Raw genomic sequence first — 18,067 nt, 5'->3', positions numbered from 1 at the left:
GCTGAGGCTCAGGAGTGTCAGCAGTGCAAGATGAGAGAAATCGGGGCAGCCAGGGCTGGGAGGTCAGGCATTAGCACACCAGGGTTTAAGTCTCGAATTCACTGGAGCTTATGTGGCAAGGTCAGGGACTAACCCAGGACAGATGCGCTGGCTGGGAGCCACAGAGCCTTGAGTTTCTTGACCTTGACTCTGTGACCGGAAGAAAAACTCCAAGGTGTGAAATTGCAGGGGACCCAGGGAGCTTCCTGTTGCCCTTTTCCTCCTTAATTGCTCATGCATTTAAGGCACCTGCTTTACACATGTTCTCACTTACCCTCCCTCTTCTGCTCATCTTCTTTTATTTGGCAAATACGTTGTCTGCTGTGTGTCACAGACAGCAGTCAGTCTGTCCTGGAGGTCATGTTACAGTAGGGGAGTCAGGAAAACAAGACAAGGAGTGCCATGTGGGGGGTAGAACAGGGTGGAGCGGCGGAGAGTAGCTTGGTTGTCAGGGAGGCTGTGTCAGCACAGTAGCCTGGGATCCACGTGATGAGAAGGAACCTCCCGCGCAAAGATCACGATGGGGAGAATACGGTGAGCGGAGGAATGACTCCTGCAGCTGCCTGAAGCTTTAGTCAGGTGGACACATTGGAGTAGATCGGTGTGGCTGGAACACTGAGGGAGAAAGGGGGCTAAAGAAGTTGGGAGAGGCCAGTTTGCAGAGATGTTAGCAAAATCAAGGAGTTTGGATTTTATTCTAGGATAACAGCCTCTAGAGGGTTCTAAACTAGGGAGTGACTAGATCTGTATTATGCTTTAAAAAAGAACAGGAATTTAAAAAAATTCATTGGCTGCTGCTTGGTATTAAAATGACAAAACTGCCAGGAAGCCATTGTAAACATCCAAGCGAGAAATGCGGGTAGTGGGCATTGCGATGGTCCTGGAGGAAATAAAGAGTTGGGTCTGTAGGGCACGTGGCAGAGGAAGGGTGAGCCTGGTGTGCTGCTGGCTCCGGCGCTGGGGATGAGGGACAGGAAGCACCGAGGGCAGGGCCCAGGCTTCCGCTGTCAGCAGCGGCGTGGACGGTGGAACCCCCTTCACTGAGGAAAAGCGCTCTCTTTCTATAGGAGAAAATAGAAGTCGCTGCTGGACATAAGTGCAGGTGTAAGGGGGGCTGGCCGATGAGCCAGAGGTCAGGGCAGTAAGTTGCAGGTACAGATTTGGGGGTCATGGCCTGTGGATGCATCAGAGCTCTGCTGTGGGAAGAAACCACTGAGCCCCAGAGTGAGTTCCTAGAGGACGGGCGTGCCGGGGATGGGGGGCACTGGGCTCCTGGTGCTGGGGTTCTGCAGTGGTACAGAATTGGTGTTGTAGGTAGGAGGGAGTTGTCTGCTGCGTTGTGAGCTGGAGAGATGCTCCCTTCAGCAGAATGACCCAACTTAGCCTCGTTCACACTGGCGGTGTTTCTGAAAGCCGCTCACTGCCGTGTCTGTCTTTGTCAGACGAGCTGCTTCAAGAGCAGCGTGCCGACATGGACCAGTTCACCGCCTCCATCTCCGAGACCCCCGTGGACGTCCGGGTGAGCTCCGAGGAGAGCGAGGAGGTCCCACCGTTCCGTCCCTTCCATCCCTTCCCATCCTTACCTGAGAACGAAGGTGTGTGTGATTGCGCGACGGCGCCCAACTTGCGGGCGGGGCTGGGCTGGGCAGGGCGTGGCACCCAGTTAGAAAGTTGAAGGGAGCGTTTTGGAACCTGGTGGGACAGCTGGGCAGGGAAAAGGAAACTGGATTCCCCGAGCGTCTCCTGTGTGCAGGCACCGTGCTGGGGGCCTTCAGGTGGTTGGCTTCAGGATCCCCATGAGGTTAGTAGTTCTCTCACTTCACAGATGGTTTGTGTGAAACCCTCTCTTTTTCCTGGTCCTGTCAGCTGGCACCAGAGTGTGTGACTCCTTGCACGTGGACCTCACTCTGCTGCTGAAATAGCACTTCTGTGTTATGTGAGGTCATCAGCTTTTCATAACAAGTTGGGGGGGGCAGGCCGTGGAGAGGCCACAGAGGAGGCTTGACTTGTTCAAGGTGACACCTCTGGTATTGGGGGCGGCGGCGGGTGGTGGTTGGACGGGATCAGAAGTCCTGTCGCTGTGACTCCCAGTCTGGCATGCTTCCTTCTATTCCCTTGCTGGTTCTCAGTGTCTGAAAGGATCTTTAAAAGCTGTGGGTCTGCACCAGAAATAAACAAGCTGGTGAGCCAGGTGCCCTGAGACCAGGGTGTGGAATCAGTTTCTATTTATTTGTCTGCTGCTCTAACTGCTAATGGGGGTGGCAGGGAAAATCGTGGCCACAACCATGGAGTCCTTATCATACCCCTGGTGCCCGGCTGCTCTCCTTGAGTCCTCAAGAAAGCCCCCGGACATAGGTCCTGGGGACTGTCTTCATTTGGGCATTCCAGGATGTAAAGAAGTTAAGTGTCTGCCCAGGGTCATGTGGCTTGTAGGGGGAGAGTAAGGATCTGAGCCCCTGCAGTCCTGGGTGTAGTCAGCTGCCCCTGGTCAGATAGAGTGGCACGGGCCAGACACCTGCTGAACGGGGACCATGGGGAGCATCCAGCTTGGCCTTCAGACCTTAATCAAATGCCTTCTGAACCAGTTACCCCAGAAGCGCCAGCTCAGTGTGGGTGACCTTGCGGTACTCAGACAGAATCTGAGAAAGGAGCCAGAGACATAAAGAGATACCACTTCGTTCCCAAAACCTGCCCTTCCCAACGCCAGACTTCCGTGGGCCTGTAGGTTGGCTGTGCTCACACACCTTGTTCCGGGCCGGGGCATCTCGCACAGGTCTGAATTGGGACCTTATCCCCTTGTCAGAAGACCACGGTTGATACTGACTTTATTATTTCCTAAGAAAAATAACTGTGTGGGCTCAGCTGAAGAATTTGGGACTCTCCCAGAAAATTTCCCCCCAAAGACCCAAGGCAGATCTGTTCTTTCTCTCCTGCCTTCCAGTCCATGCTATGGCTGTTACCTGCTGGTTTGTTTGTGGGGTATTTCAGGCATATCTTTAAGGAAGCATACTTTCTGTTCACGTTACAGAGAAATTCTAAGATAGGAATTTTGAAAGAAGCCATTTTTTTTTCTTAATCTCCTTTTTGTGCTATTTTTTTTTTTTATTGTTTTCCTTTCTGCTAGACACTCAGCCGGAGTTGTACCACCCAATGAAAAAAGGTTGGTCTGTCAAAGATGTTACCTTTAAAGACCTCATTCCTCTTCACTTCCCCCATGTGTCGGGAGTTTCATTTTCTGTGTCATACCATCACCTGAGATCTTCCCACCTCATTTCTTCAGGCGTGGCTGGGAGCCAGATAGCCCTATGTCCCCCACATAGAATCCAGTGTCAGTGGTGTTGGTGATAAAGTGCCATCCTAAACTTTCCTTCTGGATACCCAGAGAGTACAGATGTTTGTGTAAAACATTTTCATCTGGGTAGATTTTTAAATGCATATACAATTTAAACAGGTTGGCTGGAATTGCTCCTATTTTTGAAAATATGCTGGCTGCGCCTGGCTGGCTCAGTCACTAGAGCCCGTGACTCTTGATCTTCGGGTTGGGAGTTCGAGCCTCACATTGGGTGTAGAGTTTACTTTAAAAAACAATCTTTTTAAACAATTAAAATGTGCTTGATTTAGGGGCAGGTAGACAGTCGTTTTCTTTGACCTCTTTCCCGCCGACCCCCTCCTCCCCCCCAGTCTGCTGCTCCCACTACATCTTTCCCTTTCACTGTACCTGGCCCTTTGTTGATGCCCACTTGTCTCCTGTCCGGAGTTGTAGCCATCCTCAAAAGCTTAGAAGCTGGTGGACGGAACGGGTTGTGACAAGTGAATTCTTGCTGCGCGGTAGTGAGCGTCCAAACTTCAGAATGGGCTACGACTCAGTAGGCACCACTCTGAGGGCCTCACGTGCTTGCTCTCATTTAATGCACTGAGCACACCTCATGGTCGGGTTTTAGCTCTCTGACAGGTTGGGTGGTTGAAGAAGCCTCAGGCTGCAGGATTTGTTCATACTCATAACTTTCAGAAATGGAGGAATTCAGATTTGAACCCAGCTCCTTTGTCTTCAAAGCTCATGTGTTTCTGTTCCATAAAGTGTTGCTGAATTTCCCCAGGTTGTTGGGTAGTCTGCCGTCCTAGGGTCAGTGTGTTCTTAGGGTGTGTTTTATGAGCCCTGTCTGCTGGCTCTGGCAGACTGTGGTTGGACTGAGCAGTGTTCTCGAGGAATTTGATGTTGTGGTTTTTGCCACAGCTTTTCCTCAGAACATGAGAGTGCAGTTCAAATCTTGTAAAAATCACTTGCATGTAAATACCTGATTTGGTTCTACTTGAATATGCCTCTTATTGGAGATGACTGTGTTTCCTTTCTTCTGAACAGTGCATCCTAGATATTTGTAGCTAGAGATGAATTTCCTAGTTTATCTGGCTTTTGTCCTCCTACCTCAGTTATTAGCTGGAATAATTTAAACGAGAGTTTTTGTTCTCTTAATGTCACTTATTTATGCCTTCTAGAAAATCAAAGTGGTTTTGGTCCTAAGAAAACCTGTGGGTTATGCCACCAGAGGAGTTTGAGAATGGTCTAGACTAGTAGTAGGACTTGAAATTAGTTGGTTCAGTGCCACGTTACTTTTCAAATAGGATCTTGCCCTGTGACCTTTAAAATCTGGTGGAGGGGAGAGAGGGAGTGTCGGAAGGATTAGAATTTACTAGGCTTCCTCGTCGGCATCCTTGCTGAGACAGCACCTCTCCAGATTCCTCTTTCTCAAGTAGTAGGCGGGCAGTAATACTGTTCCAGTGGCATTTTGAGACTACAAAGGCCAGCCCTGATTTAACTCACCCTAGAATCGAGTTGTGAAATTCCTCTTTGAAGTGAAAGCTTTAGGGAAAACCGGCATTATTTTTGGCTGCCTTCTCATGAGTGAACACAGTAGCGAGCCCGCGTGATCGGCGCCTGGGGTGGCTATTACTCATGACCCCGCGGCAAGAGTGAGTGCAGTTGTGAGTTGGAAGGCTTGGCTGTGGCTGGGCCCAGTGTCACTGTCGGCAAGCCCAGGGACAGCAGTGCTTGGCAAGTCCTCTGGTGTGAGTCGTCCTCACATGCACGTTGCCCCCTTAGAATGCTGGGTGTGCTGGCAGGGGGATCTTGCTATAGAAGGCTCAGATCACAGACATTTATATAAAGTGGTGGATCTTACTATTCATGAAAAACTGGGAGGATGGCTAGGAGTCACATGCTTTTTGGAGCTGGAAATAAGGAGAAGGCTCGTCCATTCTTCTGTGCCTGGGTTTGTGCTGGCTTGTCACGCCACATCTTCACATACTGTCATTTGGGGTGCCACGCACAGGTGACATTGGCTCAGGCGATGTCTGACCTTGACAAGAGGAGTGTGGCTAGTTTTGCTCCATATACAGAAAGGTACCTTCCACCCTCGTGTTTAGAATTCTCCCTGTCTGTGGAATGCTTCCTTCCTGTTCTTCTCTGATCCCCACTGAAGATGGGACATCTGCGATCTAAGCCCTCAGAGGGTGACAGGCTAGTGGGAGACAGAGGAGGACGAAAGAGGATAAGCAAGGACTTTAAGTGCCGCAAGCTGGGAATGTCTCCCAAGAGGAGCTGCAGCTCAGAGGACAAACAGGAAGTGTTTGAGGTCAGGCAAGGAGGGTATCTCAGGCGGAAAGAATTGCCTGTGGAATAAAATAGGACGCTCGAGGCAGACGTGCAGATTCATTGCTGGTACGATGGTGCCTCCGTGCAGAGGGAGCCCAGGGTGTGGAAGCACCGGGTCGTGGGATAACGGGCGCTTGGTAATGTCACGTGAGGGTTAGAATGACTTCGGACTCCACTTCTGTTTTCCTTACAATAAACATTCTCTTCCGAAGGCTGGCATTCCACTTTTTCCAAGCTGGACAGAAGTAAGCACTCTCCTCCTCCATTATACCCATCGGTCTCTGAAAAACGCCTGTACCATTCATCCTTACAGAGCACAGTGCATCCCTACAGATGGGAATAAAGTAGCATATCATGTAGCTGGGATGGGCGGTGGGGGTGGGGAGGTGATCAGCGAGGGCTCCCTGGCCCTCAGGAGGGGGTCTGCTGCTACCGTGAGGTTGGCACGAGGCCAGCCCAGCCTGCGAAACACTCTGCTGTGATCTCTCTCCCACACAGGATCTGGAGTGGGAGAGCAGGATGGAGGACTGATCGGTGCTGAGGAGAAAGTGATTAACAGTAAGAATAAAGTGGATGAAAATATGGTGAGCCATTTCTCCCTTCTGCCCTGCCCTGTTGAAATTTTGAGACTAATCAGCGTGAGTCGCATTGTTCTCGATGCTTCCCAGATGAACCTCCGTGTGTTCCTTTTCCGTGTGGTAGAAGATGGGTCGGCTCCAGCTGCTCCCACAAATCGGTTGTGGTGTTGAGCATCTGGGTATGAGAAGGGATAAAGAATCACTTTTTAGCAGTAGCTCATCTGTTGTTATAGACTTGCACCTACAGATAGTGCTAAAATATGAGAGGCCGTTTTCAAGTGAGTATAGAGATTTAGTAACTTGAAATTGGAATACAGTCGACTTTTACTCTTCTGTTGCCTTAAGTTTGTATCTACTATTCCTATTCTATGAGCACTTTCTGGATTACCCTCAACCGAGTTCAATATTTAAACATGCTTTCTTGGTAATCTGTCCTGAAACGTCTCTCCTTGGTGGTTACCTAAAGGGAAATGCAGGGGAAGGTCCCCGAGGAGGCGGCTGTGGCGCAGTAGCCTTGTGTCCGCACTTGCTTCCTCCTTGAGGGGTTTGGTGAGTGGGTTTAGAATGTGACGAACTGCTTGGTTAGTGGGCGTCCTCAGGACTCCACTTCCCTCCGCCAGATAATACCTGGAGTAGAAAAGAAGCGCTTCCATTTGTACTAAATGTCCACGTGCACCCGGTTGCTGACCTCTTCATACCGTTTCAGGTCATCGACGAGACTCTGGACGTTAAGGAAATGATCTTCAATGCCGAGAGGGTTGGCGGCCTGGAGACAGAGCCGGTACGTGTTCAGCTGCAGACCCCAACGGCCAGGGGTTCGTGTTTTCCATTTCAAGTGAAAAATGGAGAGATGCCTGGTGTCTCAAGCTATCAAAGGCCCCCGTCGCCATTTTTCCATACTTTGGGATAAGAAAGCTAAAATTAGGATCTCCATGGAGATTGGGAAAAGTGGGAGTTCTCCTTATGGGGATGGTTACTTGGAAGGCAGGATCTTGGCGCTCCCTTAGTATTCAGAGTCACGACTCTCCAGGATCTCGGCCTCCCCGGAGTGTGTGTCTCCCGCCGTGCAGAGTCACTGAGACCTTGTTGCACGTCTGCCCTGTTACTGTAGGAATCTGTGGGGCCCCTGCGGGAGGACTTCAGTCTGAGCAGCAGCGCCCTCATCGGGCTGTTGGTCATCGCGGTGGCCATTGCCACGGTCATCGTCATCAGCCTGGTGATGCTGAGGAAGAGACAGTACGGCACCATCAGCCATGGGATCGTGGAGGTGAGCAGCAGGCCTTTCTGTGCCCCGAGCTGGTGATGGTTGGCTCTGTGCTGTCAGGGAGATTTATGGAATTCAAACATCTCAACTTCATGGGTTAATAAATTAGTCACTTGGTTATCAGGTCAAGTCTTGGAAGTCTGCCCCAACTGAATTACGTTGTCCCTATCACATTTTAACATTAATTTGGGCCTTTGACTGTGAATGTGAGGAAACCATAAAAGAGTGTTTTCTGGTGCAGAGGGTGAAAACTTTTTTCAGATGATTTCCTTAGTGTTTCATTCTTTCTGATATATTTAGGTATTTGAGAATGAAGACTGTCGATACCCTTCTTTAATTTTTGTTTTTGTTGTTGACTTGGGTTTTTTTGAGGAGCAAACCAGGTATATGACAGATAAGGCAACAGTGGCAATCGTGAGTGAGTTAAGTGTTCCAAGTATGAAATAGTCTTTTTATTTTCATTTTTAAAAAAGATTTTATTTATTTATTTGACAGAGGGAGAAAGTTAGAGAGCATGGAGAGCGGCAGGCAGAGAGAGGGAGAAGCAGAGCCCCCCCCCCCCCCCCGCCCCCCACAGAGCAGGGAGCCTGATGCAGGGCTGGATCCCGGGACCCTGGGATCATGACCTGGGCCGAAGGCAGCCACCTAACTGACTAAGCCACCCAGGCTCAGTCCCATTAGTCTTTTTTTTAAGTGGGGGCAGAAAGCAACAGGAAATTCAGAGCCAGAGCAGAGCATTTCAGTTCCGTCTTCTGGTGATTCATAATTAGAACTGCTTACAACTCATTTTGAGGTGAGTGATGGGAATGTCCAAATTTCTTGGTTCCAGAAAATGAATACAATAAGTAAGGAATGTGATGTGCTCTGGAAAATCAGTCCAGACGTGTCTTAGTGACTTGGTTTCACCTCCTGCTGGATACTTGCCTAGTAGTAGAATTTCTGAGCTGGACAAGACCCTAGAGATCATGTGGTCCCCAGTCCTTATTTTACAGAGATCGCCCCCTGAGGCTGTCCCGAACAGTTAGTGGCGCAGCCAAGACTTGGTTGATGCTGTGCTGCTAGGGAACTCAGTTCACTCTTTTCTTCAGCTCAGACTCGGCTTTTAGGACAGGTTTCAGCAGCCTCTTTGACCCCCTTCTCCTCCTCCTCCTCCTGTGTCCTTGCCACCAGCTCTGGTTTGCTGTGCCCAGTGGCAGTTGGACACCAGGTAGATTTTGGTTCCACAGCTCTCGTCTTCCGATCGCCTGTGCGGTTCTCTTCTGGGACAGTGAGGTGATCTTCCGTTTTCATTCCTCCAGGTTGACCCGATGCTCACCCCAGAGGAGCGTCACCTGAACAAGATGCAGAACCATGGTTATGAAAACCCCACCTACAAATACCTAGAGCAGATGCAGATCTAAGCGGGAGGAAGCACGGCGCTGGTCGGAGTGGGCGCTGCAGGTGGGCCAGGAGAGGGAGGCCCGGCGTTTGGGAGCAGCTCCTGCCCGGCAGTTGCTCCCAGAGGATTCCAGCTTCCATTCGGACCTCCTGGATCATTAAGACTATAAAGTACTACTGTAGAATCACAATTTCCATTCTTTTAAATGGGTGAAAAATGTTAATATAACTATATGATATATAAACCTTAAATGAAAAAAAAATGATCTATTGCAGATATTTGACTGATGTAGTTTTCTTTTTTTAAATTAATCAGAAATCCCACTTCTATTGTATTGTCTCACATATGCTCTCTGTAAATGGACAATGTTGGTTTTCAGTGATAGACTGTCTGTGCAGGCCATCCCAGTTGCATTGTATGAATCACTGTTTAAGGCTCATTCACTGTCCTGGTTTTTCTTAGGGGGAAAAAAAAAGAAGAAGAAACTAAGGCAGTATTCCCTTTTCTAATGAGCTAGCTTCCAGAAAGTTGTCCAGAAACTAAATGTGATCGGGAACCGTCATTGACCATTCAAGCACATCATGAGACCCTCGCAAAATTGTGTCAGAGGACCAGGTTCTTGGAAGTCTGGTGTTCCCAGTGCTGGGCACCTTGGTGTCACCCAGGAGGCTGAAAGCATCGGGTTCGGCGGCTTTTAGGGAGCCTACTGTATACAGATTAGGGCAGCCACTACTGCTTTCCTTCTAAGTCCAGTTCTTCCACGGAAATTAGCCTGTAGTTTGTATAGGACGTTCTTCCACTGTCTGCTGTTGACTGACCGTAGCTTTTTACTACTCACTTCCCTCCCAGTCATGTCCACACGTGCTGTCTTTTCCTCTTTGGACATATCCCCCCCCTCCCCGAGGCACTGAGCCTTGTCCCCCTCCCTGTTGTATCCTGACTTCCCTGGCCACCCCCTCCTGGCAGCTGCCTCCCAGCTGCTCAGAGAAGACCTCAGTACTGGGTGGCCCTCCCTGCTCCGCCTACCCCACCCCACCCCGGGAGACAGGTGTGGGGCTGGCTTTATGTGCAAGGAGCATATTCCACATTGTACACGAAATGCTCTGTAGACACCGTGGAAAGCTTTGGAGATTTTGTTTCCTTCACCTGAGTCTTTGTGATGCTTGTATAGTTGATGATGCTCACGGTTTTTCTGTTTTTTCTTTCTTCCCTTTTTTTATTTTAGTCTGGAGGTTCTGGTAACCTGTGGTGTATTTTTTTCTATTTCCCTGTGACCGTTTTTTTGTTTTTTAGGTTTTTTTTTTTTCCTTTCTTCCCCCTCCTTCCTTATCCATATGTCTTCCCACTATGCACAGATAAACTTCACCTACAAACTCCTTAATCTGATTTGTGGAGAATGTACAGTTGAAACACATCAATAAATACTTTAACTTCCACCAAGACTCCTTGTTTTCATTGGCATGGTGTTAATCCGTGGTGATCGCGGTAACCATTCTGCCCTCCCTAGAAGGTTCCAAGCTCTGCCACAGGGACAGAAATCTGGCCACTCAAGCAAGTTGGCTCTTAGGCTTGAATTCCATTTTTTCATTTATAAAAACTAAGGGAGGGGCTCCTGGCAAGCTCAGTCAGTAGAGTGAGTGACTCTTGATGTCAGTGTGGTGAACCCCAAGTTGAGTGTAGAGATTATGAAAACTGGGACGCCTATGTGGCTCAGTCGTATAAGTGTCTGCCTTCAGCTCAGGTCATGATCCCAAGGTCCTGTGATCAAGTCCCACATCAGGCTCCTTGCTCAGAAGGGAGCCTGCTTCTCCCTCTGCCTGCTCTGCCTGTAGTGCTGTGCTGCTTCTGACAAATTAATAAATAAATAAAAATCTTAAAAAATATATTAAAAAAATGAAAACCAAGGGAACTATTCTTTCATTATTATTTCCTTTAATTTCCTCCACCATGTTTTATGTTTTCTAAAATGCCAATTTGGTCGGACTTCTCTGATTTTTTCTTCAAAATTTCCTATGTAGTTTCAGTCTATAATCTGAGGGCTTGCTTTGCTTTTATCTTGCAGCCTTTTTGGTGAATTTTGTAAGTTTAAAATTTCAGAAGAGCTGCTTGCTTTAGTTTACTATTTCTCTTATCCCTTTTCACAAAGACAGGTCTGAGTTTACACATGACACTTTTTAAAGTTTTCTTTAAATTACTATTGACTTCCTGTTACTGACTTCCTGTAAATGTGTAGCAATCATTCATTTGATCATGGTTAGTTAAAAAAGTAAGAGGGAAAGTTAGCCGAGCGTTTTGCCCAACAAAATTCGAATTTGGGTTACTGATATTTATTAATATGAGACTTCTTTTTGAAACTGGAAACAATGAGTCGGGCTTGTGGCTGGATTTTCAGAGAGGTATTTCTAGCCTTGACTTCTGTTTCTTTAACGACCTGCCACTAGGAGGTGCTGTTTTCTCACTGAAGGGGTTTTTTTCTCTGACCTCTGCTTACAGCGCTTTGCGGCTGGGGTGGTTTTCACTGGTGTCTTAAATATTTTTAGTGTCTGGCTACGTGTGTGAGAGTAAACTCAGGGGCTAATGTTAGAGTCCTCACCCCAGATGACCATAATGCTGGTTTACATGCATAGTGCAGTGAAGGTAACATTGCATGTATGTCTGTAAACATTCGTGTGTTCATACATGGTGCATGCATCTTGCTTAGGATGGTCGAATATAATGACCGTGTATCTTACAAACCTGGGGCCAGGAAGCACCGTGGGACACACTTGTTGAACAGGCTGCTGCTTTGTAACCATCGGCACTTCCCTGTCTGCCTCTTCTTCCTCCGTTGACTACTCTGATTGCTGCCAGGAAAGCCATGAAAAAAACCGAAACTTCTAATTCTTTTTTTTTTTTTTCTAAAGGTTTTATTTATTAGAGAGAGAGAGAGAGCAAGCATGAGAAGGGGGAAGGTCAGAGGGAGAAGCAAACTCCCTGCTGAGTAGAGAGGTGGATGTGGGACTCAATCCCAGGACTCCAGGATCATGACCTGAGCCGAAGGCAGTTGCCCACCCAACCAACTGAGCCACCCAGGCACCCCAAAATTTTAATTTTTTTTAAAAGATTTTATTTATTTGACAGATCACAAGTAGGCAGAAAGGCAGGCAGAGAGAGAGGGGGAAGCAGGCTCCCCGCTGAGCAGAGAGCCCAATGTGGGGCTCGATTCCAGGACTCTCAAATCATGACCTGAGCTGAAGGCAGAGGCTTAACCCACTGAGCCACCCAGGTGCCCCGAAACTTTTAATTCTTAAAGCGAGCTTCTGGCAGAGTGATCTCCAAAATATTGTCACTTGACCTTCTGCAGTATCAGCTGGAAAATGTAGACGGAGCATTCCTTATCTGGTTCCAGATCGAACAGACCAGTTTCATTTATTTTTGGGCCTGCCATCTGCTAGCTGCTCTACAGGCACAGCCTCCTTTAATTGTCTTAACCTTTATAGCGTGGGTATTCTTATCTTGGAGAGAGCTGAGGTCTTTCGGCTGCTAAGGGAGGGAGCAGAGATCCAAGCTCAGCGCCATTACAGTAATTCTCTGGCTCGCTGCACGTTGGTCCTGGAGGACAGTGGTCCCTGGGGTCACCCCACAGGCTGGTGCCAGTCGACTAGGACCCATCCAGCTGGTCAGCTAGTAAGACTTTGATTCATTGCCATCACTCCTGTTGACGATGGGCCCCGGGGAGTTTGGGGCGGGTGAACATTGCAGTGTTTCCCTTTACACATCCGTTGCTCAAACAGGGTCGGTAAAGAGGCAGGTGGGTTAAACTCAAATGTGCTGGCAATGAGCTCAAATACCTCCCTCATCTTGGACTGATACAGATCTCCAGATAGAGTAGCTAGAAAGAGTCTGTTTTTTCATTTTGAAAGGAAACGCCCATGGCAATGAGGCGTGTGTCCAGCCCGGACTGTCCAGCCGGCCTCACCCTCGGCCAGCTCCACTCCGCTCCCTGGTGGCCCCGGCTTCTGTTTGGGGACCGAGAGAAACTTACTCATAGCCTGGTTTCTGCCTTGGTGACTCAGCTCTGCCTTCTGAGGAATGTGGCCCTGCCCACCTTGTCGGCCTCCGATGCCAGCAGCTCCCAGCTGACTTTGGTCCTCCTATTTCCCTGTCTGCTCTGGTACAAATCGGAACCCAGCAGTCAAGTTCAGAGCCAGCGCAGGTGTCCTGGCGGCCTCCTCTGGTTTCACCTGCTGTCACACTGATACCCTTACACTGGGAGACACTGATGAGGAGGCCACGAGTCTCTCAGATTGGGGGGAAGCCCAGAGGCTCCCTCTCAAGCAACCTACTGTCTCACCTCACTCATTAGAAGTGATGGACATGGAGAAAATGGACAGAAGGAACTAGAAAGGCCCTCATGGCATTTCTCATTTCACAGCTGAAGCATGACCACAAGGTCACGGTGCTCTTGAGTGCAGAACCAAAGTCTGTGGTATGTGCAGCAGGTTCTTCCCTCTGGGACAAAAGGTAAAGTGGTTCTTCTAAAATAAGAGCATCTTGGGTGCCTGGGTGACTCGGCTGGTTGGGCGACTCCTTCAGCTCAGGTCATGATCCCGGAGTCCTGGAATCGAGTCCCGCATGGGGCTCCCTGCTCAGCAAGGAGTCTGCTTCTTCCTCTGACCTTCTCCCCTCTCATGCTCTCTCTCTGTCTCTCTGTCAAATAAATAAATAAAATCTTAAAAAAAAAATAAAATAAGAGCATAGTGCCTTGGAGTACTCTGTCCGGAGACACTTAAGTCTAGAACTCCTTGAAAATTGGAGGTTGTTAGCGGGAAACCGCAGTGGAGAAGCCAAGATGTGCAGAGGATGGGAGAAGAGACATAATCAATTCAGATACTTGTTTCTGGATCCTTGAAATGGACGGGGCATGGCTTGGAGCATCTTCAGAAATTCTTTGGCTAAGTTAACCCAGGTCCAAATGAACTTAAGATACTGAAGTCGGTGGCTCTGGTTAGAAGACCAACACCCATCCGGAACACATTTTTGATGGGTGCCCTATATGTATAGTTATTTTAAAATTAGATATATATAAAGTCATAAACAGAAACTTGGAAAGCATAAAAAAAGACAGAATTATTTTTTTCCAAATGTTATTTAATAGAGCCTCTTGGGTCCAGGAAATATTACAAGCTTTGGTGCAAGTGAAGTGATCACTTTCATTCTCTTGCCACCAAAGTCCATAGTTGATTCAGGTTTCCTTAGTTTTTACTGATGTCCTTTTTCTGTCTCAGGATACCATGTCCCATTTAGTTGTGTGTGTGTGTGTGTGTGTGTGTGTGTGTGTCTTTAAGCTCCTCTCGACTATGGCAGTTTTGCAGACTTTCCTTGTCTTTGACGATTTTGACCGTTTTGAGGAGTGCTGGTCAGGTATTTTGTAGGATGCCCCTCTACTGGGGGTTTGTCTGATGTTTCTCTCATGGTAAGACCCTGGGGTTCTGTTTTATGGGGGAGGAACACCGAAGTGCCATGCTCATCACACCATGTCAAGGGTACATACCGTCCCCATGACTTATCACTTACCACATTGCTCACCCGGCTGGGGCAGGCTCTGTCAGTATCTCTCCCAGGAAGATACTCTCACCAACCCCCATTCCCTTGTTGGAAGGATGTCACTACGTGCCACCCACAGTTAAGGAGGGGAGAGTTATGCTCCTCCATATTTATTTTTAAATTGTGTTTTAACACTTAGAAGTAGAGCAATTACAAGTCTGGCTCAAGGTCCATTTGTTGCATCATTTAATAGCTATCAAAGCTGAAAGAGTTCTTTTCTTCTTTAAAGATTTTATTTATTTTTGAGAGAGAGCCTAAGCAGAGGGCAGAGGGAGAGGAAAAAGCAGACTCCCTGCTGAGCAGGAAGCCTGATGGGAGGCTCGATCCCAGGACCCAGAGATCAGGACCTAGGATCTGAGCTGAAGGCAGACACCTGACCGATGGAGTCACCCAGGCACCCCGAGAGTTCTTGATCAGTTGTGATGGTTTTATGGGTATATAAATTGGACATATGCACAAGTGTGAACACTTTTAATGGGTGAAGTTGATTGTCAATTAACCTCAATAAAGCTGTTTAAGAAAGCAAAAAGCCAAGAGAGACACCTCATACAGTCTGGAATGAGAAGTGCGCCCTTTGGCTCTGCCTCTTACAGCACCGTCGATCTGTCAATTCTGTTTCCGAGTTTAGGTATACAAAGAGGTCTTTAAGGGGAGACATCACTGTCCACAACAAAATAACCTAGTGATGGAAACTTCTCTAGATTTTTGTTCTCAAATTTCTCCATAGCATGAGCTTCTTTAGAAAAAGCAAATCAGGGGGTGCCTAGCTGGCTCAGTCAAACGGCATGTGATGCTTGGTCTCAGGGTCGTGGGTTCGAGCCCCATGATGGGCCAAGAGCTTACTTAAAAAAAAAAAGAAAGAAAGAAAATTGGAATAGGTGTTTTTAGCTTAAGAAACTTACCAACAAACTGCAACATCTTTAAGTTCAACAACTTTTTAAATACTTTGTTGCAAGACAAATCTCTGCGTGGGACAAAATGTTTTCTTGGTCACTTCTAATCCTATTTTAAAATATTGCAAAGATGCTTCCATATTTTAAGTGTTCCTGATTGTTATCAAAATAACTACATTGAAGACATTTTGTAACATACTGTGCATTTAAGGTTTTCACATGGGCGAGCACCAGAACTTTATCTGGATATATTTCTTTATTCTAACCAAAGCAACCAATCCAATAGCATTATATTTTCTGAGATTTTTCATAATCCATTTTCCCCATAAAACACAGATAAAATTTAAGAGGCAACTATAATGCTACATGTAGGAATTCTGAAGTCCAAACTGCCTGGCTCTTCTCCTAATTTGGCCACCTACTAGCTAGGAGACTTTGAGAAAGTTATCTAACTGCTCTGTGCCTTGGTTTCCCCATGGGAAAAAATGGGGATGGTGATGGTGCTTACCGCATTGGGTTAGGAGTGAGTGACCACAGGTAAAGCTCTGAAACATGGACCAGTGCCCAGGGCAGAGCAAGTGCTCAGTGAATGTTAGGTATTATTAAAGTAAAAAAGCTATCTTTTTTTTTTTTCTTTTTTTAGAGAGAGGGATTGAGGGGATGGGGAGAGGGAGAGAGAGACTCTTAAGCAGACTCCACGTCCAGCTAGGAGCGCAATGTAGGGCTCAGCCTCATGACCCTGAGATCATGACCTAAGTCAAAATCAAGAGTTGGGGATGCCTGGGTGGCTCAGTGGGTTAAGCCTCTGCCTTCAGCTCGGGTCATGATTTCAGGGTCCTGGGATCGAGTCCCGCATCGGGCTCTCTGCTCAGCGGGGAGCCTGCTTCCTCCTCTCTCTCTCTCTGCCTGCTTCTCTGCCTACTTGTGATCTCTCTCTGTCCCTGAATAAATAAAAATCTTTAAAAAAAAAAAAATCAAGAGTTGGACGCTTAACCGACTGAGCCACCCAGGTTCTCCGAGAGCTATCTTTCTAAATTTATTTTTTTCTCTATACCCAATATAGGGCTTAAACTCACAGCCCTGAGATCAAGAGTAGCGTGCTCTTCTCTTTGAGGTAGACAGGCTCCCCAGGTATTATTATGTTATTGAAACCTAAAACGCACCTTGAAAATATATCTTCTCCGGGACATAGGGCCCTCTCAAGAGACAGTATTTGTGTACTTCATGATTAAAACAACTGGCAAAGGATGTCTGGGTGGCTCAGTCATTTAGCATCTGCCTTCAGCTCCATCACAGTCCCAGGGTCCCAGGATCAATTCCGGCTTCAGGTTCCTTGCTCAGCAGGGAGCCTGCTTCTCCCTCTGTCCCCTCTCCCCCTGCTCGTGTGTGCACGCGCTCTCTCTCTCTCTCTCTCTCTCTGGCAAATAAATAAAATCTTAAAAAAAAATAAAATGAAACAACTGGTAAATACTATGCCATAAACTGGGCTGTGATAGAAACATCTGTACTTCCATCCAAAGCTTCCATACACTAACATTGTTTTTTTTGCTTGTTTCTTCAAGCCTGTGACTCTTCCAACAGCATTTACTGACAGAAGAATGGATTATAGTGTTGCCTGCTGTTTTCTTTGTATTATTTCAGCCATTCTGAAAAAGTGATTCTATAGTGTCTTTGCTGTAATTAAGAACCTCAGGCTGTACATTTATCATTCCTTAATGAAACTTTGTAAATTACTAAATTGAGTATTGCATGACTTTAAGAACTAAAAAGAATGCAGTGGCTTGTTTTCATGTAGTGGATATTGATTGATTGATTGATTGATTGATTGCAGGGCCTGAGCCCATGACCCTGAGATCAAGACCTAAGCTGAGAGTGGTGCCTGGGTGGCTCAGTGGGTTAAAGCCTCTGCCTTCGGCTCAGGTCGTGATCCCAGGGTCCTGGGCTCTCTGCTCAGCGGGGAGCCTGCTTCCGCTTCTCTCTCTCTCTCTGCCTGCCTCTCTGCCTACTTGTGATCTCTGTCTGTCAAATAAATAAATAAAATCTTAAAAAAAAAAAAAGAGCTGAGGTCAAGAGTTAGCGCCCAACGAACTGAGCCACCCAGGACATTTAATTTTTAAGTCTCATTGATCACATTGGCTTCACAATATTTGTTAACATCTCAAGGCCCAACACACACTTAGAGTGAGGAATATCATTATTAGTAGATGTAAATCCACGATCTCGATGATTTAGAACCTTTCAACCAACTTCTTAATCGATGATAACTGTTGTAACCATCAGGCCATTGTGGCCATTGAAGAGTTTGTCTTGGGAGTAGAAATGTCAACGTGGACATTTTCTTGTTCTGTACCTGAAGTGCTGGTAGTTTACTTAATTGCAGTGAAGGTAATATTTTGCAAGAATCTCTAAAGCCACATGCGCATATGCTTACATTAGTTGATTAAAACTTGAGTTCCTTTAAGTAGACCCATGAGCACTGAACTCAGAATGTAAGCAAATGAGTCAGGGTACTTTGATTTTTCGAAAAAGCCTGTGGAGGCCCCATGCAGCGGTGTGGGTCAAGAGTAGTGGGCTGGGGCATAGCTCCACACACCAGATGGAAGAAGGGGTGAACTTGGATATGTGGGTGATAAGGATAGGGCAGGGGAAGTCAGACAGAAGAAAGTGCTCAATGATGCT

At 47.3% G+C, this 18,067-nt stretch overlaps 1 protein-coding gene across 4 annotated transcripts in view; it reads left to right on the top strand.

Moving 5' to 3' along the window:
• Positions 1-10,345, top strand: part of APLP2 (amyloid beta precursor like protein 2) — an 82,014-nt gene extending 71,669 nt beyond the window's left edge. For 2 of the 4 annotated variants that reach the window (XM_080817452.1, XM_080817454.1), the window contains 6 exons: positions 1,482-1,634; positions 3,164-3,199; positions 6,188-6,273; positions 6,974-7,048; positions 7,379-7,534; positions 8,830-10,345. In XM_080817452.1, coding sequence (XP_080673578.1) covers positions 1,482-1,634; positions 3,164-3,199; positions 6,188-6,273; positions 6,974-7,048; positions 7,379-7,534; positions 8,830-8,931 — 608 coding nt within the window. In that variant the 3' untranslated portion in view covers positions 8,932-10,345. The remainder of the gene's footprint in view (positions 1-1,481; positions 1,635-3,163; positions 3,200-6,187; positions 6,274-6,973; positions 7,049-7,378; positions 7,535-8,829) is intronic. The other 2 variants (XM_080817453.1, XM_080817455.1) reach the window with 1 other exon arrangement.
• The last annotated feature ends 7,722 nt before the right edge of the window (positions 10,346-18,067 follow it).

This window comes from Martes martes (genome assembly GCF_963455335.1).
Source record: "Martes martes genome assembly, chromosome: 10".
Taxonomy (NCBI): Eukaryota; Metazoa; Chordata; class Mammalia; order Carnivora; family Mustelidae; genus Martes; species Martes martes.
The sequence above is the reverse complement of the archived record's forward strand: the minus strand, read 5'-3'. Positions and strand labels throughout refer to the sequence as shown.